The sequence below is a fragment of the Micropterus salmoides genome, unplaced genomic scaffold (genome assembly GCF_014851395.1).
Source record: "Micropterus salmoides isolate LMB-PRFRI ecotype aquatic unplaced genomic scaffold, ASM1485139v1 Ms_hic_scaffold_14, whole genome shotgun sequence".
Taxonomy (NCBI): domain Eukaryota; kingdom Metazoa; phylum Chordata; class Actinopteri; order Centrarchiformes; family Centrarchidae; genus Micropterus; species Micropterus salmoides.
The window spans coordinates 8227250-8252803 of NW_024040485.1; the positions used below are offsets into that span (position 1 = coordinate 8227250).

The 25554-nt window shown below is 40.4% G+C and overlaps 1 protein-coding gene across 1 annotated transcript in view; it reads left to right on the plus strand.

Annotated features, from left to right (window-relative positions):
- Positions 1–7945: 7945 nt before the first annotated feature.
- st6galnac5a (ST6 (alpha-N-acetyl-neuraminyl-2,3-beta-galactosyl-1,3)-N-acetylgalactosaminide alpha-2,6-sialyltransferase 5a) overlaps positions 7946–25554 on the plus strand; it is a 55570-nt gene continuing 37961 nt past the window's right edge. The window contains exons 1-2 of the mRNA XM_038717485.1: positions 7946–8111; positions 8976–9185. Coding sequence (XP_038573413.1) covers positions 8097–8111; positions 8976–9185 — 225 coding nt within the window. The 5' untranslated portion in view covers positions 7946–8096. The remainder of the gene's footprint in view (positions 8112–8975; positions 9186–25554) is intronic.

Below are 25554 nucleotides of genomic sequence, written 5' to 3' on the forward strand. Positions count from 1 at the left end.
CTATTTTTCACACCTTTCTGGTTGCCATAATTTCCATAATTAAATTAGCTTGATTTGTAGAATCCATCACGGTGAATATGTTGTCTCCATAATTTGAATGTTATATTGTCTTTGTGTGGTAATGCAGGTGTAAGTGCAGAATGAAGTAAAGTCTGCACACTATTATCTCTTCATGATTATGTAACTTTATCCTGACTTTAAACTTGCATTAAGTGATTTTTTTTTTAAGAATTTGGCCCTTGGAAGGCAGAGCAACAAAAAAGCTGTTTTGGCTAAGAAGTTAGTAAGAAGTGTCCTGTTTACCTATTCACAGCCAGTGTTTTGGGGCTCCTCTGCTTTTAGTTAAATTTTGTGGCACTTAACCCACCAGATACTCCACTTTCTTCTAGTTGCTAATTTTCTGTCTGATGTTTGGTGCAGCAAAACTCACTGAAAACAGTTTCCTGCAACGGTGAGACTGAATCAAAGCACTAAAGTGGCAGACTGGAAAACCAAAGCAAAGAGCTGAAATGCACGATAGGTCTGATCTCTCTGAGGGACCCCTTTAAGATTTGACTCTCGTATTATTAAATGCAGACTTAGGTTCACTGTAATGGATTCAGCCCACTTTCAAGCATCTGCTAACTGATTTGTCACAAACAGAAACAGATGGAAATAAATGGAAGTCAGTGTCTTGATCAACATTGCTTCAATGTATGTTTATTTCACACAGATTATATCAGAGAAGCTTTCAGTACACAGGGGTATTCTAACAACAAAAACCTTACTTTGCATAAGTAGGGAGTAAAAACATACAAGTACCTTCTAATCTTTATCCAAAGGGCATGAACCTTCCCAAAAAGTGGGCAAAGTGTGAAGGCCTGGGTTAGTTAATCATGACAATATAGAGACACATACATTTATTTGTACCTGATTTATTTTATTTCAAAAACAACTGACTTGTGGTGCTTTTAAATCTCACTGTATGTTGTCCTCTGGTGAAACATGCAGACACTTTCTGAGTGGGAACTCTAATAAAAGAAAGAATCCCCACTTACATTTTGTGTCATATGATAATTGAACTACCTTGTGAATGCTTCTCCTGTCTCCCTTCCTCTTGTATGCACTGTTGCTTGTTCAACCCGAACTGGCCAGCATTAAAACAGACCTCCTCATCATTTGTCTCTGGGCCCTGGGGTAATGAACGGGGTAAATTGGATGTACTCTCTAATTATGGAAAGGACAAAAAGCCAGTCTGATTCCCTTGTCAAGGTCCTCATCCTGCAGCACCATGGGGAGCAGCTTTCACTCATAAATCAGAGGAGGACCACAGATCTGCAGTGGATTAGAGAGAACATTAAAGGGCGATATATAGCACCGTGCGGACCCTCAACAATCAACCATGTAACGGCCAATGACAGGCAATAAGTAGGTGCCTGTGTCCTCGTGCGTGTTATAGGCATCGTAAACACTGCTGATCAGCATCCACCACTTTCCACGTGCTCAGCAGCATCACGTGGTACCCATCATCCTCATCATGGAGCTGGCCCTGACGATCACACACTGCCTGTGACCTCAATGTTACGAAGGCCATTAACATCGACTAACATGCTGCCGGTGCTGCTGGCATGTCGTGTTGCCTGCATTTAAAATTTGTGTGACTTAACACGGTCCAATCGTCATGGTAAGAATATTAAGAATATCGAGGGCCGAGCTGCCCAGATAGCGCTGATCTGCGCTGGCCCCTCATGAATACTACTCAGTGAAACTTGTTCTAAATCAAAATGACTTGAGCAAAACTTCACTAAACCAGAGTTATTGTGAAATCTTATGCACATTTTCTTGAATGTTTCCCCTTGGGTCTCTGGGTGTTGGAAAAGCTCTGATAAAACTAAAGCCCCTTGAGGCGAATTGTGATTTGTGGTATTGTTTTAGATAAATAGACTGATCTGGTAAAAAGAGAGAGCTTACTTCAGCCAGAATTACAAGCACAGTCTTTTGATGGCATAAAGAAAAAAGTATGGTTGCTACTAGCTTAACTAGTGCAGCTGCAGCCACTGACTTCTGGCCGTGGCTTTATAACAGTTTCCACTAACTCTTACTGGAAATCCTTTTATCTTAAAACAGACTCATGTATAATGTATAAAGACAGTATAACATTTGAGCTGTAGTAATTATAGTTGTAGTATTTCTAAACTGAGAGTGGAGGGAAAACAACTTGAATGAATATCCTTTTTGAAGTATTAAAGACGACAATAAACCGCGTTAAAATATAAAAGCAAGCAGTAAATCCGTGTCTGAAGATTTATCACGCTACAGCTACCTCATGTTCATATTGTATGAAAAATCTGGATACATTTCCAGTTTCCACTTTTATTCTTCTCTCCTCTCGAGGGACTGTAGATACCAACCCAGCAGTTTACTAACTCTGGGGGAATTACAGTGCAGGTGTTGCCACGTAGAAGTCCTGTTTTCGACTAAGTGCTTGTTGAACTTTTGATACACTTTCATCCTGTTACTCAAGTGGAGCTATGAACATAAAAAATAGGCAGCAGTCTTTTTCAAGCTCATGGAAGTTCGAACATTAAATGGTTTGGTTATTGTGTAGTTGGGGCACATTACAGTTTTATATCACAAATACGATCTGGGTTTTACACTAAAGTGGAAAATCCAACACAATTCAACTGCAGCTAAATGTATAAAACAGTTACCTCTTACTGCCTATTTGCCAAATTTACCACATTTTCCTATATATGTCTTTTAAAGCTCAGAGATCCACATGCCCTTTCCCTGCCCTTCAGTAAATACACAGTAAGTACACACTTCAAAGACAGCCTTTCTTTGAAACTGTTTGTCTGATGTGCTGCTGCTGCTGCTGTTGTTGTTGTTGTGCCTTTCAACCTTACGCTGTGTTATCGCACATTATACCCCTGATGGCAACACTGATGTGGATTATTGCTTCTGGGAAGTCTCCATTGCTTCTCCCAGGAGGACCTGTTTTTTTTATTCTTTTATTCATAAGCAGATTATACACAATCACTGGCAAATGGGGGTGAAACATTCAGCAGCTCCACTCCGGATTAAATGTATTGTTATATGTGGTTTAACTGTCCATTGTGTGGTGGATTAATGCTGCAGTCATGGTGACAGGAGGGAGATACCTGGAGATTATGTTATTGACTCTTTAAAGGATAAATCCTGTTTTTTTAAGGACGCAGATCATTCTGTGAGCCATATACTGCCATTGTTGTCCAAAAACTGTTAAAAATGTATTAACAAGCCTCACTGTGGCACTGGGTGACATGTGTCTTCATTACCATGATCACAGCCACAGTTTATTTCGAGACAATCCCAAGTTCAGCATCCCTGGGAAATACATCCATTTTGAATGAATGTGCACCTTGATTTACTTCTCATGCCAATGTTCAGCACCAACAAAGAAAGTAAGGTGGTTAAAGGAGGTTAAAAAACATTGTCTTTGAATGTATTTAGAGATTTTGCATCCAACATCAATGTTCTTGCCTGGTAATAGATTTGGTACTGTTAATAATCATGGGAGCACCAAATCTGTCTCGTTCAGTAATGTTTGGTAAAAACCACTGTGCCCAGCGGTTTATAGAGCCTTTTTTAATTACTATATATTTGTGACCCATTCAGCAGAAACAAGCTAAAAAAACAACATTGACATATCATCACCTTATTAAGTTGATCAGGCAATCTTGTTAGCAAAGCAGTGCTTATTTACACACCCAGCAACTAAGGAGCAACATTATCAGTCATTTCGAGACGTGTTTCTTGCTACCTGATCAGTGTTCAAGTTCAGCATTCAGTTCTATTTTGCTCCCAACCAAATCTGGATATAGATCTGGATTTTAAGTAACTAGATGTTTCTTCACCAGCTAGCGATTAAGTGATTTTTTAGCAGGTATTAATGTAAAAATGTTGATTATTGACTTCTGGTGAAAACAACAAGACCTGACTGTTTCTCGTGTTTTCAGCATTGCTACTTGGTCGACTATACATTTTAGAATTAATAATCAACATTTCTTGAACTTCATGGAAAAAACAGCCTCTAATGAAATCGCAAGGAACATTACACTGTAAAAATTATCAAGGTGGTTTAACTTAAAATCTTAAGTTCCATTGCTGCCTTAAAATTGTGAGTAAACTCAACTTTAAGAAAAGCTTTAACTCATTATGTTACGTTACACAAGTTGTTTAATGATCATTTATTGTTTCAACTTGATACTGTGAGTTAAAACAACTATATTACATTGTCCATTCAAAGACACTTGCTGTCTCTTGTCAAACAAAAATACAATTCTACACCCTTTGAACTCACATTTTTAAGTTGAAATAGCTAACTATAATCCTACCAATTGCCTTTTCAAGTTAGGTTAACTCCTGTTTTTAAGGCAGAAATTGAACTTTGAATAAACTAATGTTTTTCCATACTTTATCTCAACTAATAATGGCAAGTTCATCAGTTTCCCAAAAGAGTACACTGAATAAACTTACAACTCATCTATTCAAAATAATTATAATAATAATATTTTTTACCCAATCAACCCAACCAACTCTTACCACAATCAGTCAATTAAAATGAGATGCTATAAATCCTGAGACTGTTTGCCTATCGCTGCATTTAACATTCAGTAAACATAATAAAGAAAAGCATCTGCCTGTGGAGAGAGCAGTTGAGACCCTCAGCTCTAATCAGAAAACTTATTCTGATTTCTACAACATGGTGACTAATAAGTAGTAATAATAATGAAAAGGAAATGTACAAAACTTACATTTCCATGTCCATTACAGTCTTATTCCACTGAAAATATAGAACTTTGAGGCCGGTGATCAGCTCTGATAATCCATCCAATAAAAGTTTTTTCCCCTCTATCATTGTCTAAATGAACCTTTTTAAATTGTGAGACAGTGCTGGTTTTTCACAGTACAGAACAGTGCTAAAAGCGTTGACATGAACCAATTCCACATGAGAATCTTGAGGAAATGAAGAGCAGGTGTTACAGTCTGTACCTCAGGAATCTGTTTCCTAGTCCACGTTCGGGCAGATGCTTGGTCTGGTTTTATCTTCATCACCACTCTCTGGAGAAACTCAAAGGAATACTTAATTGTTGCAAATAGGAACATTTCATGATTCACCTTTCAAGTCTTGGACATAGCAAAGATCCCTGACCTGTTAGTAACCTATGAGTCAAATCCCAGCACAAGACCCTCAGGCAGTACAGGGCAGTTTTAGTTCATCCAGAACCGAGACTGTAAATTAAGGGATCTGACCTTCTCTACTGCAGATACAACACCAGCAGTATGTATAAAACTGACAGGCTTGCTCCATCATTGTCTTGTTTTAAATCTTTGGGTTTTTTTTTTTTTACAAACACTTCAGAACTTCATTTTCGTGCTTCTCTCTTTTTCTTGTTCTTATTGTCTTTTATGTTTCTGTTACCACTGCATTTGACTTAATTTCTTATTAACTTGGGAATTTTTTTCTACATGGTTAAAAATATACATGTACAGTATAGTTATGTAAGTATATATGTGTTTAGTTTATACTGTTTGGGCATGTACCGAATGTCTACATACACATGCATATTAATGCATGTATTTCTCAGTTGATATTGTGACGGCCCCTGTGTGATCTGGTGAGGCCACTCTCTGGGAGCAATACCTTACCACTGTTAACCATCTTTGTTTTGTTGAGGTGATTGCTGATTGCTGATCCTTGCTGCACCTTGGACCTGTGAGCCAGGGGAGATAAAGCTCCACTTGGGCAAACTACTTTCTCTTCTGCCTTCTCTGCAATCCAGATGTCAACCATGGCCAGATCACCCCGACTGCTACATCTTGCTTTGAGTTATTTATGTTACAGAGACACACCTTGCACATTTAAATAGTTATGTTTAGTTCACTCTTTTGTTAAATAATTCACTTTTGATCATTTATGCTGCCTCGTTCCCTCTTTTGTCATGACCCTTGAGCCAGGTTGTGACGATATCTTTTGATTAGTGTTCATGAACAAATGCTAACTGGGCATCTCTACAACAATATCTTTTGTTTTGTTTACAGGGACATCATCACCACAACCTCATTTGTTGTAAAAAAAAAAAAAAAAAAAATAGGATCAACTGGTAACAATTCATTCAGCACAGTACATCAATTGATAATTTCCTAATGAGTTCCCAAGTATCATGAAAAGATGGTCATTTGACACTACTTATGCTCAAATTGTACATTCATATTAACTTCTTAACCTATGACTTTTAGTTTCTATCCACCGGGTGAGCAAATTTATTGCATGTCTCAACACAGACTCGTTCCTGCCGTTTTTTGGGTTGATAGTGTTCTCACTCTCTGCTGCTCTGTAAAGCCCTGTGAACTTTGTTTTTAAAAATACTATAGCCTATTTAAGGTTTATTAATATTCATGCTAAATCACTTTCAGACACTTTCGGTTTAGAGCTGCAAGGCTTTGAAGAAGATGGCTCTTTGTTGTTTCAGTGGCTAGAAAACAAATAGCTATTTACTGATTACTACTGTGAATCTATTGCACCATATGTGTACATATAGAAGGCTTTAACACAATAGGCTACAGCACACACACAAGCAAAGCACAAATTCAGCACCAGAACTGCATGCTGCAATGATGCTGATGCAACATTACATTACATTTACTCATTTAACTGACGCTTTTATCCAAAGCGACTTACAATTGCTATATATGTCAGATGTCGCACGCCTCTGGAGCAACTAGGGGTTAAGTGTCTTGCTCAGGGACACATTGGTGGTGAACTGAACCCGGGTCTCTCCCACCAAAGACATATATCCACTGCCCCATCACCACCCCAACACTGAAAATGATTTAGTTTTAAAGCTGAAATCCATGATGATTGTTCAGGTAATGTGCTGTATAGTCTCATTTTAAGGCTAATTTGAAGTCTGCAGTGAATTCAGCTCATCTTAAAAAGGAAATAAAAGCTTGTTCAGCTTTGCTGTTATGAATGCGTATTACATAAAAAGGAGAGATCGAAAACTGGACAAAATCAAAACAAAGTGGATCAAAAGGCTGTTAAACCTGTGTTCTGGTGCATTAACAGCATTTAAATGTTTTAAAAATAAAAAAATACTACAATTTAAAAATACTGCAAGTAAAAGTAATGCACTGAAAATGTTACTTAAATAAAAAGTATAGCAACCAAAAGGTACTTAAAGTAAGGTAAATTTACTCAATGTCTAAAACTGGCCCCTGTTAGTGTTATACTATTATATACTTGCAGTAATGTAGGCAACATTTTACTAATGTAGTGGAGGTGAAGCTAATATTAACTACAATACATATTTTGGCACATTTTACTGTGTGTATCATTGTTAGTAGTTTAATCTGTAACAATGCCTTGTGTTTAATAAGGTCATCTAATGTTTTGTATGAAATCCAAATTTCTACAGTAACTAAAGGCTGTCAAATAAAAGTAGTGTAGCAAAAAGTACAATATTTCCCCCTGAAATGTGGAAATATGGCATGTGGCATGAAATACTCAAGTGAAGTACAAATACCCTACCTCAAATATGCAGGCTACTGAAGTACCACGTGAATGAAAACGCACATGCCAATAACAGAGACTCCTGTTTGTGTGCTTCCCAGGATAATAACTGCTGTATAAACTTCTTTATAATCCACCTCATATTTTATGCAGCAGACGTCAAAGGGTGACATGTCGTGGATTTACTCTACTCCAGAGTAATCCGACCTGAGATTTCCATCAAATATTACTCAGCAGGAAATAACCATTAAACAAAACGGCCTTATCACACTCTGGCAGGTAGTCTCTTTAATTAACCGCGCTGCACCTCCACTCGTCAGCCACTCAAATTCGGTGGGCTTTAAGACCCAGCCGAGGTACAATAGTGAACATCTGTCGCCTCAGTGTCCACAGTATGAATTGCGCCTGGGCTCCGGTCTGAAGACACATAGGCGGCGGCAGGCGGGCTGGCACAGTGCGGACAGACCGGAGTGGATCCGGGATGCGAACAGATGACGCTGGACAATGAGAGAAAGTGGAGTCAGACGCACTGAGCCGCAGCGATAAGACAGCGCGCCGCAAAATGAAGACACCTATGGTAAAGGTCTCTGCCGTCTAGGCAACTCTTTGTGCTTGCTTTTAAATCCAGCATTGTTCTGTGAAGTGCGCTCCAATCACCATAACGCTGCTGTGTCTACTCTGTCGGATCAAAAGATTAGGACGCGAACAATGGACATCCAGCTGTGCGCTCCGCTTGGCACTAAGCTCCGGCTTTTTCTCATAATAAACACTTCAGCATGGAACCACAGCGCGCCGCGTGTTTGCTTGCTCCTGCGTTTAATGCAAATGCATACGTTTAAAAAGTGCATGAAATTGAGTTGATTTAAAATTACTTGTATTAATGCACGTTGCCCAAATTTAAACACCTGTGAGATAACAAATAGATCCACGCATGCAACAGCCCTTGTTGGGCAGTGTGCCACGAAACAAATCAAAAGTGTCATGAGCTGCTTATTTTCTGCCCGTGTAATTCACTGTGGGAGCTCAGACTGATGCACCGTTTGACTTACAAGGTCAGGATATCGATATGAACTTTTACTTAATAGCTTTCAACGTTCACTGAGGCGAGACACTTTACTATAAATTACCCTGCAGATGCGCACCGGGGCATTAAATGCATGCAAACTAAGTAAAGATTATCATTAACAGCCTGACATCTTGGCAATGTCATGATCAGGTCTGTACCCTTAAATTAAATCGATAAGCCGGTGGGGTTTTTTTAAGTTTTGGTCGCACCTGACGTGACAGAAAGTTGTTTTTTTTTTTGTATTGACAAACCAGCAGAGGATGAGGAGGGGGATGCCTGCGCCTCTCAACTGTCGGTAAGACTAAATGTGCAGCCTAAACTCAGTCCAGTGCCACGGGACTAATTTGTCAGCATCTGCTTGTGTCTTTGTGTCAGCGCCATGGGGTCGCCGTGCTTCTCGTGCTTCTCCTGTGCGCCAGCTTGTTCCTTGTGTACAACGGCAGCTTCAACGGCGCTTCCAGGGACGCTAACGATACGCACATCCGACAGCATGAACAGCTGCGGCGGCCCACTGAAGCCTCCGTCAGGGTGGCCAAGCCTCACCCCCCGGTCCTCCAGGGATACAGTGGCATCATCGACCATAAGGTAAACAGATGTGTCTGTGTGCGTTTCCCTTAATGAAAGGGGTGGATGAATGGCTTCAAATGTGTGGCTAATGCACTGCAAAGTAGGCACCAAAGCCTTTGAAAGTGGTGCCAGTCTTACTTTTTCCCATTAGAAACCCATTTCTGCACTGCATCTTCACTTTCTCTTCCTGAAACACACAAACACACCTTTCCTCCTGTCTAATGACCATCAGTCATCTATCTCTACAGCTCTTTAGAGAGAAAGAGCCTCCCCCTGCCATTTATCACAATTTTCTCCACCACAGTGTTGCACCACACTCAATACCCACCTGTCGTTACTAATAACAGCTTAGGCTACAAATGAAATCCTTGGCTGCATTCTTATGCTCTAATTGATAAGCCCAGGAGACCTGCAGCTAGGTGAACCCTGACATCACCATAGGGGTGTATTGACTTCCATCTATTTACCAAGCCAGGAGAAAACAATCAATATGAGTACTAGGGAGCGAAGGCACTGCAACTAACGCAGACCTAATCACCTTGTAAAGGCTTTTTTTAGGCAAGATACCTACAAGACAGCGTGGTTCTCTGCAGGCAATCTGGTTGATGGGCTGTTGGGCGGTTTGTGTAGCGGTCTGCACCACTGAGCCAAATGGTGAATGCAACAGTTCTCCAACTATTGGATTCAACATGTTTGAAATTGAGAGAAATGGAAGGTTTTGTCCAGACTCATAGATTATGTGACAAAAGACAGCTGGGCAGAGACAAGTAAAAGGCTTCCCAACCCTCCTACATAGGAGGAAGACACCCAGACTGAAAGAGACACAAAATGAATCTTTATCTTTTTCTAGCCATTTTATGTCTCTCAACAGTGGTTTTGTGTCTCTGTAGTCATTACATGTCTTTGTGGGCATTTTGTGTCTCTTTGTAGGCATTTTCTGTCTTTCTGTAGTCATTTTACGTGTCTTTGTGGGCGGTTTATGTCTCTCTGTGGCTGTTTTTGTGTTTCTCTGTAGTCATTTTACATCGCTTTGTATGCATTTTGTGTTTCTCTGTAGTCATCTTTCGTGTCTTTGTGGGCATTTTGTGTCTCTTTGTAGGCGATTTATATCTCTGTAGTCATTTTACGTGTCTTTGTGGGAATTTTGTGTCTCTTTGTAGGTGTTTTATGTCTGTTTGTGGCTGTTTTTGTGTTTCTCTGTAGTCATCTTATGTGTCTTTGTGGGCATTTTGTGTCTCTTTGTAGGTGTTTTATGTCTGTTTGTGGCTGTTTTTGTGTTTCTCTGTAGTCATCTTATGTGTCTTTGTGGGCATTTTGTGTCTCTTTGTAGGCGTTTTACGTCTCTGTAGTCATTTTACGTGGCTTTGTGGGCATTTTGTGTCTCTTTGTAGGTGTTTTATGTCTGTTTGTGGCTGTTTTTGTGTTTCTCTGTAGTCATTTTACGTGTCTTTGTGGGCATTTTGTGTCTCTTTGTAGGTGTTTTATGTCTGTTTGTGGCTGTTTTTGTGTTTCTCTGTAGTCATTTTACGTGTCTTTGTGAGCATTTTGTGTCTCTTTGTAGGCGTTTTACGTCTCTGTAGTCATCTTACGTGTCTTTGTGGGCATTTTGTGTCTCTTTGTAGGCGTTTTACGTCTCTGTAGTCATCTTACGTGTCTTTGTGGGCATTTTGTGTCTCTGTAGTCATCTTACGTGTCTTTGTGGGCATTTTGTGTCTCTTTGTAGGCGATTTACATCTCTGTAGTCATTTTACGTGTCTTTGTGGGCATTTTGTGTCTCTGTAGTCATTTTACGTGGCTTTGTGGGCATTTTGTGTCTCTGTTGTCATTTTACGTGGCTTTGTGAGCATTTTGTGTCTCTTTGTAGGTGTTTTATGTCTCTGTTGTCATTTTACGTGGCTTTGTGAGCATTTTGTGTCTCTTTGTAGGTGTTTTATGTCTCTTTGTGGCTGTTTTTGTGTTTCTCTGTAGTCATTTTACATCGCTTTGTATGCATTTTGTGTTTCTCTGTAGTCATCTTACGTGTCTTTGTGGGCATTTTGTGTCTCTTTGTAGGCGTTTTACGTCTCTGTAGTCATTTTACGTGGCTTTGTGGGCATTTTGTGTCTCTTTGTAGGTGTTTTATGTCTCTTTGTGGCCGTTTTTGTGTTTCTCTGTAGTCATCTTACGTGTCTTTGTGGGCATTTTGTGTCTCTTTGTAGGCGTTTTATGTCTCTTTGTGGCCGTTTTTGTGTTTCTCTGTAGTCATCTTACGTGTCTTTGTGGGCATTTTGTGTCTCTTTGTAGGCGTTTTATGTCTCTTTGTGGCCGTTTTTGTGTTTCTCTGTAGTCATTTTACATCGCTTTGTGGGCGTTTTGTGTCTCTGTAGTCATTTTATGTGTCTTTGTGGGCATTTTGTGTCTCTGTAGTCATTTTATGTGTCTTTGTGGGCATTTTGTGTCTCTGTAGTCATTTTACGTGGCTTTGTGAGCATTTTGTGTCTCTGTAGTCATTTTATGTGTCTTTGTGGGCGTTTTACGTCTCTGTAGTCATCTTACGTGTCTTTGTGGGCATTTTGTGTCTCTTTGCAGTCATTTTACGTGTCTTTGTGGGTATTTTGTGTCTCTTTGTATGCATTTTGTGTCTCTCTGTAGTCATCTTACATGTCTTTGTGGGCATTTTGTGTCTCTTTCTAGGCATTTTACGTCTCTGTAGGCGTTTCATGTCTCTTTGTAGGCGTTTTGTGTCTCTTTGTAGTCATTTGACAGTCAGTTCGACTGACTGGCCCTGTGTCTGTCCATCCATTGCAGGACTGATGACACCTTGAATGTCAGTACTCATCAGTACTGCCATCTCTCTCTTTCAAGGAAAGTATTTCAAAATATGCTGTAAATCATCAGATTATGTCACAGGGTGATTTGCATGTGAGTAATTTGACAGCCTCCTCACTGTTCTTAGAAGAGGCTGTTGTTGTATGCATGAGACAAATAAGCAGCATACACATGTATCAGCTGGATGGATTTGGAAGTCAACACATTGTTTCTGAATGTCAGAAAAACCAGCCTGGTAGGTAAAATAACTTTTTCTAAATGAAACACCAGGGGCTCTGAAGAGTCACTTAATCTTGTGGCAGGTTGGCAACAGAAGTTGAAACTATTATTCATTAAGAGAAATCTCATTGGTGCAGAAACCAGCAAGTGGGGGAACCTCTAAAGTCGGCTGCTGATGACTGTGAAGTTCAGCTGGCAGAGTTTTCTCAGAAAATGCTGCTTGTCTTTCCCTTTTCCCTTTTGAGCCTCTGAGCTCTATAGGAAATGGATGTTGCCGAGCCTTTGTGCAGTACATTTACAGTTCACTTTGCATACAGTACTTGTATCTGGTGCATGTTGTCATGGTGACCTAGTCTATGTGAATAGAATGAATCTAACATTTTTCACGGGAATATATATGTATGTGTGTGTGTTTAATCAGTTATGACATTTGACTCATTTTAAAGCTGCACTTAGTGGATTTGGTGATGTCACTAAATCAGAGTGCAGTAGGGCCGCAACACAAGCGGTCAGACAATTAAACACTTTTATATTTTACAGAGTAAATAGAGCGTTGACAGGATATGAGGGGAGAAAGATTCCCAGCCAGATGCAAACTGGGGACGCTGTGGTTTATGGTCATCTCTCAATCCCTACGGTGGAGGGTATTTAGTCTTCTCAGTTCTTCAAAGAGCTGGTCGAGGTTAAAGACTTTTAGTTTTATGGTTAAGGTTAGAATTAGGTTTAGGGCAGGGTCTAAGGAGCAGTGCTTGAAGTGGGAACACCCTGGTACGCAGTGCCGGCACCTCGACATTTTACTCTTTAACGTACCAGGACTTCTCCCAAGCTGTCGGTACTCTCCTCTGCCCTCTCCATGTCAGGCACTCTGGGCACTACGTGATGCTCACCTGTTCCCGTTCTCTCCTGCCTGCTAAACTCTGTCTGCGGAGAGAGACGAGGTAGAAGAGAAGCTGAATGTAACTCATCAATGTCACTTGTCGTTAACCGACCAATCACAGCCTGGATGGGGCGGGACACTTAAACTTACACTGGGAACACTGGGGACAGGTCAGAATCTGAATGTCTCTATCACTTTTTGAAAGCTGCAACAAGAAATGTTGAATAACAAACAAACAAATGAAACAATGCACGACAGGGAAACATGCAATGCAACTGAAATATAGAAGAAACAAATGTGCATTGTCCAAAAGCTGATTACTGAATTACATTCCATTATGTTTTTATATTTTGAATTGTCACCCGTTCCTTAATTTTGTTTGCCTTCATATAAATAAAGACATTTCCTCCATAAATTGGTGCAGAAAATGTGTTCAGAATGCAGGAAATTAAGTGGTTAACCCGTTTAATCCCATGGTTCCTTATGGTGGTTCCATGGGGTCCTCAGCAAAAAGGGGAATAGGTTTTTTTTTCAATATAATTCCACCCATAAGTAACGTAATTACTATTTCAGTCTTTCACCCCTCAAAAACCTGTAGGCCTTGCTTCATTGTACACATCACAGTCATATGACCAAGACAAGTGATGAGAGAAGATGTGAGAAGAACCCTATAGAAACTCAGCAACTCATCCATGTTCAGATTGGTTTGCACTATATAGGTATTTGACATAATTAATAATAATTATTTAATTAGCTGACACTTTTATCCAAAACTACTTTCAATTGCTATATATGTCAGAAGTCACATGCCTCTGGAGCAACTAGACACTGGTTAAGTGTCTAGCTCATGGACACATTGGTGGATGTATCATAGCGTAAATATCTCACACTAAAGGCATGTGCCTTAGCCACTGCTCCGTCGTCACCCCTCTATTGACAACTCAAACCAATTGGTTCTCATGAACATCTGCCCCATCCTCCAGATATTGCCATTCAATAGTCTACCTATCTGAGCCATCACTATCACAGTCACTTTCAAATCCTACTTTTTCAAATATAGAAATGACCATGATGCTGCACAAAGTACTTGGGGGGTCTCATATGTCTAGGAGGTCCAACACACCTGATAGTTTCAAAATGTGTGAAAATAAACAGATGATAACTAGGATCACAGCCAAAACCTGTGTTTTCAATTGAAGCACTGTGTTATACTACTGGTCACAATTGTGACCGTTAATAAATTTACACCTCTTACGTGCAAAATATAAATGCAGGAGTATAATTCTCAAAACATACCAGTAGTAGACACTTAAAAGAATATATGTACAAAATATGACAATTCTATCTGTTAATTAAGGTGTTTTTAATCTGAGGAAGACATATTCTTCCAGGTGTGCAAGCAGGAAGTAAACTAATCTGGTCATGTGACCTTTCACACTAGACACATGATATTGATCAGTTTTAATCAAGACAATCTATTTTTTCATTTAAAAGTTGAATTTCTTGCCCAAAGCTAAACATCTTTTAGAGCTTCAGAAATAACATAAAAAGCACAGTCACAAATTTGACCAGTGGGATTAAACGGGTTAATGCGGAAAGTCGTTAATGTTAATATTTACTAGTTTCATCTTGTGGTTGAGGATAGTGGGGGGGAGTGGGGGGGGGTACTGGCACCTATCTCTTTCCACTTCAAGCACTGGTCAGAAATAAGTGCAAATGATGGTTTTATTGGTTCATGTAGACTGTCTTGCATGCAGTTCACTGTACAACCATATGTGAACACGCCTCCTCATGCAGACACCCAATGCAGAATAAACAGAAAATCCATGAGGATCGACTGTCCGTGTCTGCATCCGTTTTAGAGTAAATCCAGCCCTTTAAGGCATTATGTCACCACACTCTAAGTGGAATATTATAACAAGCACTTCACACATCTTTGCTTTCACTTAAACAAAGATAGTTAATTAGTTGAAGACAGAGAATTTGGTTTTGATCATGGTTTAAGATGGGGTTTTGCACAGCCTGTATGGTACTAGTGTTGCATTAATGGACTCCACTGTAGAGTGGTGTGTTCTGTGATTGCTGTCCCTAGATCTCAGTCATTTAATTGGTGTTTGGTTGATAAGATTTTTATCATAACCAATAGGCTTAAAAAACCTTAAAAAAAAGAGTTTTAATTGAAGTGTGCAAACTTTTAATATTTGTAGAGAGTTGCGGTCAATATGCCAGAGGCTGTTTAGCATTTGGTCTTCTAATCAGAATTATTTCATAGCTAAGTCACACAGCGCTCTCAGAAGTCGAGCGGCGCACAAATAAATATGAAATGAGTCAGTCATATTTTAAGACAGCTAACACAGCAGCATCTTTTCCCCCACTGCCTGAAATGCCAACATTCAGTGACCGTGCATGTTTTGATTTGATGAGGATTTGTCTGTAATGCGTCAATAAACCCAGCTATGGATGAGAATTGATTTCCCCGCACTGACGGGAGCAGCCGAGCATCATAAGTAAACCACCAATTTATTTTTTTTCTTGGCAATAAGCGTATTGACGTTTTTGTGACAAGGGACATCAATTAGGGCCACGGCTCCACTGAGCATCATTTATGCCTCTTCAAACCTGTTATTATGTCACCCTTCACATTCTGCCACTGCAAGCTGTAATCAATACTTCATGATTTGAATGCACTTTGCTACTACAGCATGTGGTAGTGCATAATGCAGTACAACCTTCAGATACTTTGCATTCAGCCTTTTGAGCCATTGTTTTCTCTCTGCGGGTTGATAACATGGATGAGATTTCTTCGTATATATAGAGGAGTGTGAAAGTTGTTGGCCTTGCCTCGCATTTGCTCTTCAGTGCTGAATGATTGGTGTTTGGAAAAAAATACTCTGACATGAACATTTGTCTTCTTCATCTTTGCTTGCTGACCTCTCTGCCATATTGATCGTTCCAAGATATCGGCTGGCTGGCATGCAGGGAGCAATACCAGTCAGCCTTTGACCACTTCACTTTATCTTCCACCAGAGTATTAAACTCATCGCAACCCAGAATACATATTGAAGCCTGTAAGTTTTCTGTAGACTTGGCCAAGACGCTAAAACATTTGCCAAAACAATGAAATAGTTTTTCCTCCTCGTCATGAACCAAAATAAGACATTTTTTTGTTACAATGTTACAATCGACAGTATTGATGCCTCTAAACGATATGCAATAAAAGTAACATTGCCATATTTTGACAGATGTTGCGATTGCGAAATAATTTTTGCATTAATTTTCACTGAAAAAAAATAAAAATGATGATGTGATTTTTGCTGGGGTCTGTACCAAACAAGCATGTTCCCTTTAGGTCTAGAGAATATGATTTGTAGCCCAGGGGCATCTCTGTTGCACCACAATGCTTTATTTATAATGGCATGTTGTGACACATTTTACCTTTACCAAAAAATTGCAGCTCATGAGATTTGGATATTGTACTTGGCCATATTGCGATATCAGTAATAGCTTGATGTTCATCACTAACTTAAAGTCCAGTTTAAATCCAGGTATTTTCAATGCAACATGTTTGACTTAGCTCAGTATCAAGGGTAATTTATTTCTAGCAATGCGACAGCATAGGATGGCCTGGACATGTGCTATGAAAACTGAAATACGGAAGCAAAGAAAGAAACTTGGAAAGGAGGTGAAAAGGGAGAGAAACTCTTGTAGAATAAGGGCAAAGAGGATGAGAGAAGAGGACAAAACTAGGAAAGGGTAAGGACAGAGAGAATGATAAAAGAGAATATAGGACCCGGGTAAAAGTTCAGCCTGAGAGAATGAGACAAGAGAGTGAAGAAGGAGGCAGAAACTGACACCAGAGCGAAAGACAGAGAGTGAAATCCCAAGTGGTTTCCTTTCTTCTAGCAGTATCCTTTTTATTTTCTCTGAGAAGAGGAGGACAGGAAACCACTCTTGCCTGTCTCTCTGGAGATGGGAGGATGGGAAGGCGAAACCATCTCCCTCCAATTGCCTCTCCAACACCAATATCATACAGATTTCTATCTGATATCCTGCAAGACAGGTGGAGGCAAAGTAATGGAGGAGATTATGGTGCGGATGGAAGCGAAGAGTCGAGGGGCACCCTGATGTCAGGTTGGAAAAGGAATGAACTGGGTTGACTTTTCCTGTCTAAAAAGATTTTTTTTTCATATGATTAAAAGTCAATCCTTTGGCTTCTTGGCAAACAAGACAAAGAGTCTACAACCATGCTAGTGGCTCTGTGAGACTGTAAGAAAGAGTACTCCACATTGCCCATAACATTGTCGATGAACAAATTTATCAAGCAGATTTTTCTGTAAGACAAAGAAATTTACAAAGCCGATTCTTCTGCACACACTCTGGACAGAGTTGGTTTTTGGAGATATCTGGACTGGAAATACTCACTGAGTAGGTACACTTTGCTTGAAGGCATGAGCCAAGGAGAAACACACCATCTGTGCCAAGGAGACATGACAAGGCATCACTTTCCCAAACCACAGCTTTAGTGACAGCTGGAGAAGAGAGATGCTTAATATTTCATCTCAGACAACCACATTTTCTATGGTTTCCTCTCAGCAACAAAGCCATTTTTCACCGTTCATTAGAATTTTGCTATGCAATCAGCCAGCTGGATAGTGAAACAGAAAACTCCCTAATTAGGCAGTTATGGCCAAGGACTATGTAGTCATTTTATGCGAACTAACAGCGTTTGTGAAGTCTGCAGGTCTGTGTGTGTATGTGCATAAACGTGTGTGTGTGTGTGTGTGTGAGGTCTCTCTTTGTGCTTTGTACCATTTTGAGTTTTAAATTACAACGCAAAAAGCACAAAACAGATAACGACTTTTTTTATGCAGAGGCCGTATTAGAAGCTAAAAATGCTCCATTTTGACTGAAGAGAAGAGAATAGGGGCTTCGTTATGCCACAGTGGTCCCAACTGAGGCATAGTCTTGGATTTCAACTATATCCTGTGCATTTTGCTCCCGCCAAACATAACACAGCTTCAGGCTCTTTCCAATGCAGGCCTTGAAAGCAATTATGGATGAAGAGTGGGATGGGGGGCGTTCTCGATAAGCATTGCCTCGATGTTGTAATCTCACACTCGGTGCCTTTTGGCATTCCATGGTTAGGGAATCACTGGTGAAGTCATATATTTTTTAACATAAAGGAAGTGGAGGGAAATTTCTTGAGGAGTGTGTCATGAGCTGAATAGTGATTTCATGCTTCTTCATGTTTTAACCTTTGGTGCTTGGTAAGGTGTAGCCTGCGGGGCACTCTTCCTATTTGGCCTTGTAGGCACCTGTGAAGGATCTGAAAAGGTGAAATTATGATAACGTGATGATACCTTTTGGCACAACATCGGGAGATAGATAATGGGCTGCCGCCGTCTTCCGCATCGTTGAGGGCGAATGGAAAGAGGCTGTTGGCAGGAAGCATCGCAATAAAACCCAATTGCTTTTCTTTTCTTTCCTCTGGCTCTGCAGGCACACAAGGCCAGCTACATTACTCAGCTATTTAGGCGTGATTAATGAGCGTGTCCTACACAGTGGGAGAGAGGAGTGATGAAACTGTTACATGTATTTTGGCATAATCTCTTCCTATATGCTGTAAGCATCCCCCCCCCCCCCCCAAATTAGAAGCATATTGGACACCAAGGTTATTAATTACAGTGACGTGGGCTTCGCCAAAACAATGAGCTTCTTGGCCAAAAATAGAGCAAAAGAGCAAGGTTGTGTTGTTTTGTAAAACAAGAAATGACAAAGCAAAAGTTGTATAGGAAACTTCAACTGTAAGCACCAGAGAGCCAAACAAAAAGAATCAGCCTCATGAAGCCTTGTAGTGTTTTGCTGATGTGACATAAAATAGTTGCCTGTATCACGATGTCTGCCTTCATGTCGTCATGGTTGTTCAGCAAAGGTTCTTTCGTCTCCCGCTCTGACTGACAAGCCTACTTATTACACCTCCAGTGGTGTTGAGGAGTAAGCATTTTCCTGGGTGCATACAGAGCTGCTTCCGCCTCCTTTTCCTTCCTCTCTGCTGGAGGTGCTCCACATTAATTCAGTGTATATCAACAACCAGGTCTCTCATGGGACCCCAAATCTCTGTAGTGTAAAACAGATACCGTAGATCAGGGGTATTCAATTAGAATTCAAAATGGTCCAGTTAGAGAAAATTTCCCGAAGCAAAGGTCCGGAACATCAAAACGACTAACTTTCATTCAGTACCATAACGTATAGTTGTATCAACATATGTTATAGTCAACAACTGACTGTCAAATCAAATAATATTTCAAGATTATTTAGTCAGTTTTCACATCAACTATTCTAATAATAAATTCTAAATTTAAGTAAACTAAAATAAAGTGCCTAATTTTTAGACAAAATTAAATAAAAAGTGTAGCTTGAAGTGATGAAGTGTAGTCTTAACCAGTTTTATAATAAACAGTCAACACATCATAACAATCACTGAGACTTCTACAACCAATCTCTGAGCAGTCTCCTAGATCTCCACGCCCCGGTCAAAACTAGAACTGTCAGCTTCTTACGCTCAGCCCCCTGGTACACCTACGAACTTCGGCAAATGAAAACAGCTGGGCGGTGCCTCAATGCCACTGTTCATAGGCAGGCCTACCGAGAACATCAGAAGTCCTATGCAAGTACCATGAGAGATGCACGTTCACAGTTCTATTCCAACATTATCAACAACAGCCCTGGCAACTCCAAGCAACTTTTCTCTACCATACATGACATCCTCAAACCGCAAACTCACTCTCATTCTGAAGCCACAGAAGAGAGGTGCAACAATTTCATCACTTTTTTCAGAAAAAAAGTAGACACCATCCGCTCCCTGCTATCCAGTTTCTCCACACTGCCTGTCCTGACTGCCGACCCACAGCCTGGGATTTCCCAACCTCTCTGCTGTCATCTCACAGCAAGAGTTTGAGGACATCATCAAAAAGATGAAACCATCCACCTGTGCCCTGGACGCCTTCCCCACAGCCCTGGTAAAATCCAACCTCCATGCCATAAGTCCCCTCATCACAAAGGTCATTAACCACTCCCTCCAGGCTGGCCATGTTCCATCAACACAGACACACATTTCTCAAAAAACCCACCCTAGACCCAGAAGTCTTTGCCAACTACAGGTCCATCTCCAACCTTCCATTCCATGCTGGAAAGGTGATGGAAAAAGTAGTTGCCGCACAGCTTCAGGACCATCTAAAACAAAACAACCTGTTCGAAAAATTTCAGTCTGGTTTCCGCCCTGGCCACAGCACAGAAACAGCCCTGGTCAGGATCACAAATGACCTGCGGATGACTGCAGACGCTGGCTCCCCATCTCTCCTCATCCTCCTGGACTTGACTGCAGCATTCGACACTGTGGACCACAACATCCTCCTCCATCGTCTAAATTCCACTATCGGTGTTTCTGACTCTAACCATGAGTGGTTCTCATCCTACCACACCGGGAGAACTGAGCATGTCGCCTTGGGAGAGGATAAATCCCTGACACACAACATCATATGGGGGTGTTCCCTCAAGGCTCAGTGCTCGGCCCCACCCTGTTTATTCTCTACATGCTCCCCCTTGAACATGTCATCAGCTGGCATGGAATTTCATTCCACTGCTATGCTGATGACACTCAACTCTACCTCAGGACAAACCCAACCCCTTCTGCTGCCCTGCCATCATCCACTCTGACCACCTGCCTGGAGGAGATAAAGGCGTGGATGAAGCAAAACTTTCTGCAGCTAAACAGCTCCAAGACTGAAGCGATCTTAGTAGGCACAAAAAATTCCACTTTCAACATCAGCCACTAACCACTGACCTTTGAGGCTCACATCAAACATCTCTGCAAGACCTCCTTCTTCCTCCTCAGGAACATCGCCAAACTCCGTCCCACACTCACTCCTGCAGATGCAGAAAAGCTTGTCCACGCTTTTGTCTCCTCCAGGCTGGACTACTGCAATGCGCTCCTCACCGGGATCCCTGAGAAAAGCCTTCAGAATTTGCAGTACATCCAGAACAGCGCTGCTAGGATCATGTTGAAGGTGCGCAAACATGACCACATCACCCCCATCCTCAAATCACTCAGGATTGAGTACAAGGTCTCCCTCCTTACCCATCCATGGTGAAGACCCCCCCACACACACACACACCTCAAGGAACTCCTCACCCCACAGACCTCAACACGTACCCTCCGATCTGCCACTGCATATCTCCTGAAACCTCCCAGAACCAAGCTCCGTACAATCAGCTGCTGCCAGTCTGTGGAATGCTCTCCCTTACCACCTGAGGACACCACGGACTGTGGATGCTATTAAACGTGGCCTTAAAACCCACCTTTTTAGGAGAGCTTTTGATTGAACTCTTGCCCTTTTCCTTATTGTTTTTGTTTATTTTATTTTATTATTTGTTATTTTTATTTTCATGCTCTCCATGTGTTTTTATTTTTTAGAACTTACCTGTTTTATCATGTAGCACTTTGGGATTTGCGTAAATATATAGTGCATTACAAATTAAATGTATTATTATTTACGTCTCTGGTGAATCTCCCAGACTTAACTCGCAAGCACCGGAATGCACAGATTTGATTGGCTGAGCAGCGTCACATGAGACGATTGGAGCACATGCGATTGTGAGTTTCCTGAGCCAATAAACTGAGCCAAGTAGTGACCTCTGCCGTAGATAGTCCATACTCTCACAACTGAATGTCAGATGACGCGTTGTCCCCTCAGCTGAAAAAGTCAAACTGTACTGTTACACATTACAGGGAAAATGTGATGAAATTAAGTACAAACAAATGAAGAGGCTTCCACTGAGAAAATGAGGGCAAACTGAATGGTGGAACGAGTAAGAATATAAAGGTCATATGCCTTCATGTTCACAAGAACCCAATTGAACACTGTCCGGGACCAAACAGTCAGGCAATGAGAAGAACACGAGTTTTTTTGTTGAAAAACAAGGTTTTTTATTTACTCCCAAAAAATAGAAACCAGAAACTTAACATCTAGGCCTATAAAAGAGGTCAACCAAATATAACTATACTCGGAACAGCATATAACAAAACAGGATATGAACTGAACAAACTGACCTAACTGAATGAGACACAAGGGAACATATATAGTGGCTTGGCCAAGCCAATTTACACATAAGGGGAAAACAAAATGGACGATAACTACAACAACAACTACAAAGTAAACTAAACCCAACATCCCCCTCCAACATGGCAGCCCATGGTACGGCTTGATTGGCAGGCCACAGGATATAACAGTCCTCAATGCTTGGCCCTGCCTTTCTTTCACCAGGACAGACTTCTCTCCAACATGGTAACACTAATAAATCTTAATTAATATAACAGAAAATATTTACTTAACCTTACAATGTGAAAATGTGTGCACTCCATTTAAACAGCGTATGGCTAAAGCAAATAAATGTATATTATAACTCAAATAAACTGTGTGCTGTATTTTGAAATCATGAATTGTTTGGGGTGTGGCTAACTGCAAAAATAACTTTTGTACTTAAAACATGGCTTGTGTGTGGTAGGCTTGTGTGCGGTATTACCATTGCTGGCTGTTACCCTGTGTGGCTTAGGCTATAACAAACACCTACTGGAGATTTTAGCGTGACATGTTAGACAGTCAAACACCAAATGAAGGAATATGTTGAAGACTTGTTGAATCTTTTCACTTAGCTATCCAATCTGGCTTGGTGTATTAGATATCATAAAAGCTACGTGTAAATGCATCGAAGAAGCTTTCAAGAAGGATTGAAATGTGTTTCCTCAAACCAGCTCAGGTGCTGATAAACATTGTAGCCAGATGTTAAGAAGTTGTAAATGCATCTGTCTCTTCAAGATGCATACATTTTCTTTACTACACCCTTGTGTAATCGGCTACACTGAAACCAGCCATCTTTCTCCCTTTCTTTTTAAATGAGAGAAAAAAGGGGCTCCGGCTATTTCAAAACAGACAGAAGTTCCACCATGCATCAATTATTGTCTCGATCAGTTGTTTGATCTGTAAAATGTCAGAGAATGTTGTTTTAGTGTTTCCAACAGCCCAAGATGACATCCTAAAATATCTTATTTTGTCCACAACCCAAAGATATTCAGTTTACTGTCATAGAAAACCAGAAAATATTCACTTTAAAAACCTGGAATCAGAGAATTTTCTTTAAAAATTACTCAAACTGATTAATCGATTATAAAATTGTTGGCGATTAATTTAATTGTTGACAGCTAATTGATTAATTGATTCATCGTTGCAGCTCTACTAAACTGATTCTTCTGGTGGTATTGTCAGTTACCTAACAGCTTCAGGTGAATTATCGCCTTTTTCTGGACTGGAGTTGAGCTGACCCTAATTTGCATGGAGCCTGGGAAAACCAATCAGATTTGTGATGTAGTTTACAGAGACACATGTATGTAGCTACACATATGGGGCCTAATGCCGCTCATGTCATATGGGCTGGATGTCAGAGATAGATTCACATGATAACACTTGTGGGCGTATCAAGATGGTTTTATAATTACAGTGTTGGTTGGTGTGCACAGCAGAGGAGAGACAGGTGAACTACTCAGTAGTACATAACGCTGAAATTCAACCATGGTGTTCTGTCAGGAGATGCAGTGACTTAAATCAACAGTGAGTAAGTAAACATAATTAATATGTCACTTGTCAAGCTATGAGTAGAGGAAAAGTGAGCTAGCTGCTAGGCTAATCTATGCAGTCTATAATGGCGTAGGCTTAAGCTAATAATGGTGACTAGCACATTATAACTCCGTAACTCACCATGCCACAGCCTGGCTGAGAGTGACTTTGGGCTTTTAGAGAGGGTCAGGAGCCACTGCTGTAAAGGAAAGGGGTGCGATGGATTTCTAACACAAGACAAAACAGGGTATTATTTCAAAATGGAATGAAAAACAGACAAACAAACAAACAATTTTCTACTATTGAGCGGTACAATAATCAGTTTATCTCAATTATCTTGTTTTCATAATAAAATTGTCATTGAAAATAAAACTTGATTAGTTGCACAGCTCTTTACCTTTACTTTAAGTGTTTGTTGGTACAAGAGATCAATAAACAGGCTTCAAAATCAAATGCTTCATTGACACATAGCACACATACAAAGCAGTCTCTTGGCGTATAATGAATACCAGCCATGCCACTGTGGTTCAAAAAAATAATGGAGTGCAGGTGAATGAAGAATCCATCAGTCTGAAATAATCCCCCACTTCTCTGATAGCACACTGTCTCCACTGCCAAAGCCGAGATGTCACTGTGGTTCTGCAGTGAACATGGACAGTAGAGGACGTAGTCATTTGCTCTGCCAGTTTTCACACTGTGTCAATCATTGTGGAAAGCAGGCAGTTGACTTGATATATTATTTTTTTTTTTAGAAAAATTCCACATTCCAATCAACACCAGTGAGAAAGTGTATGTTAGGCTGTATATACAGAACCTCTCACCCTGTCATCCTAGAGGACGGAGAGAAGTTTGTATACATTGCAGTGTTCGCCTCAGATTTGAACTTAATTGAGATCTTGGACAAGCCTCAGCAGTAGGAAGTGGGTCACGCTGACATGTAGGTCAACAGTGGAAGTTTCCATGATTGTCAGAACGAGTAAATTGATTTTAGGCGGCGTGGCACAGGGTGCAGTTGTGATCTAACCGTCACTGGGTTGACACAATCTCATCGAAAGAGCTCGATTTCTCATTTTCCTGCAGTTACAAAAATGGAAAATAGATGAGAAGTGAGAGGACTTGCTGGTCTTTTTCTCCATTATGTGTCCCCCGTTTCACAATATCCTCAATGTAACTTCACATAGAAACACAGGACTCTCTTGAATTATGTAATGACTATATGGGTTTGTTTTATGACCACAGGTTTTTAAATAGTTATTTTGGCGTGGTGGATAGGTCTAAATACTACAAAACCGATGAGCCTCGGCCACTGTTGCGATGGAGAAGAAGCCAGTGAGAGGCACGAATCACATCGGTAGCAAATTTAAGATTTTGCAGATTAAACCTATTATACTAAATGCTTTGTAATCGCTAATAGTTCTTCATTTTTTCTTCTAAAATGTTGCTATTGCTATAAAAAAGGTTATATATTTAGGCTAAATAATAATAATAGGCTATATTACATTGTTGCTTTCTTAATATTATTGTTGATTTTCTTGTTATTGCTGGTACACGACTACAATATGAAAAGCCTAAAGAATAATTTAGCATAATAATGTAACTTAATATCAGTCACGTCATATTAGGACATAATATGACAAAGTTTGTGAGTTTTGCAAGTTTCCCGCTGTTGAAGTCAGACCAAACACATCTGTAAACATCGTAGTTCAAACTATGTTGGTTCATGGTTCAAACCACTATGGTACCAACAAGGTACGACAGTTTTGGGAAATAGTCCTAGATCAGATATTGGTTAGTTCAACAATGTAGTATATGT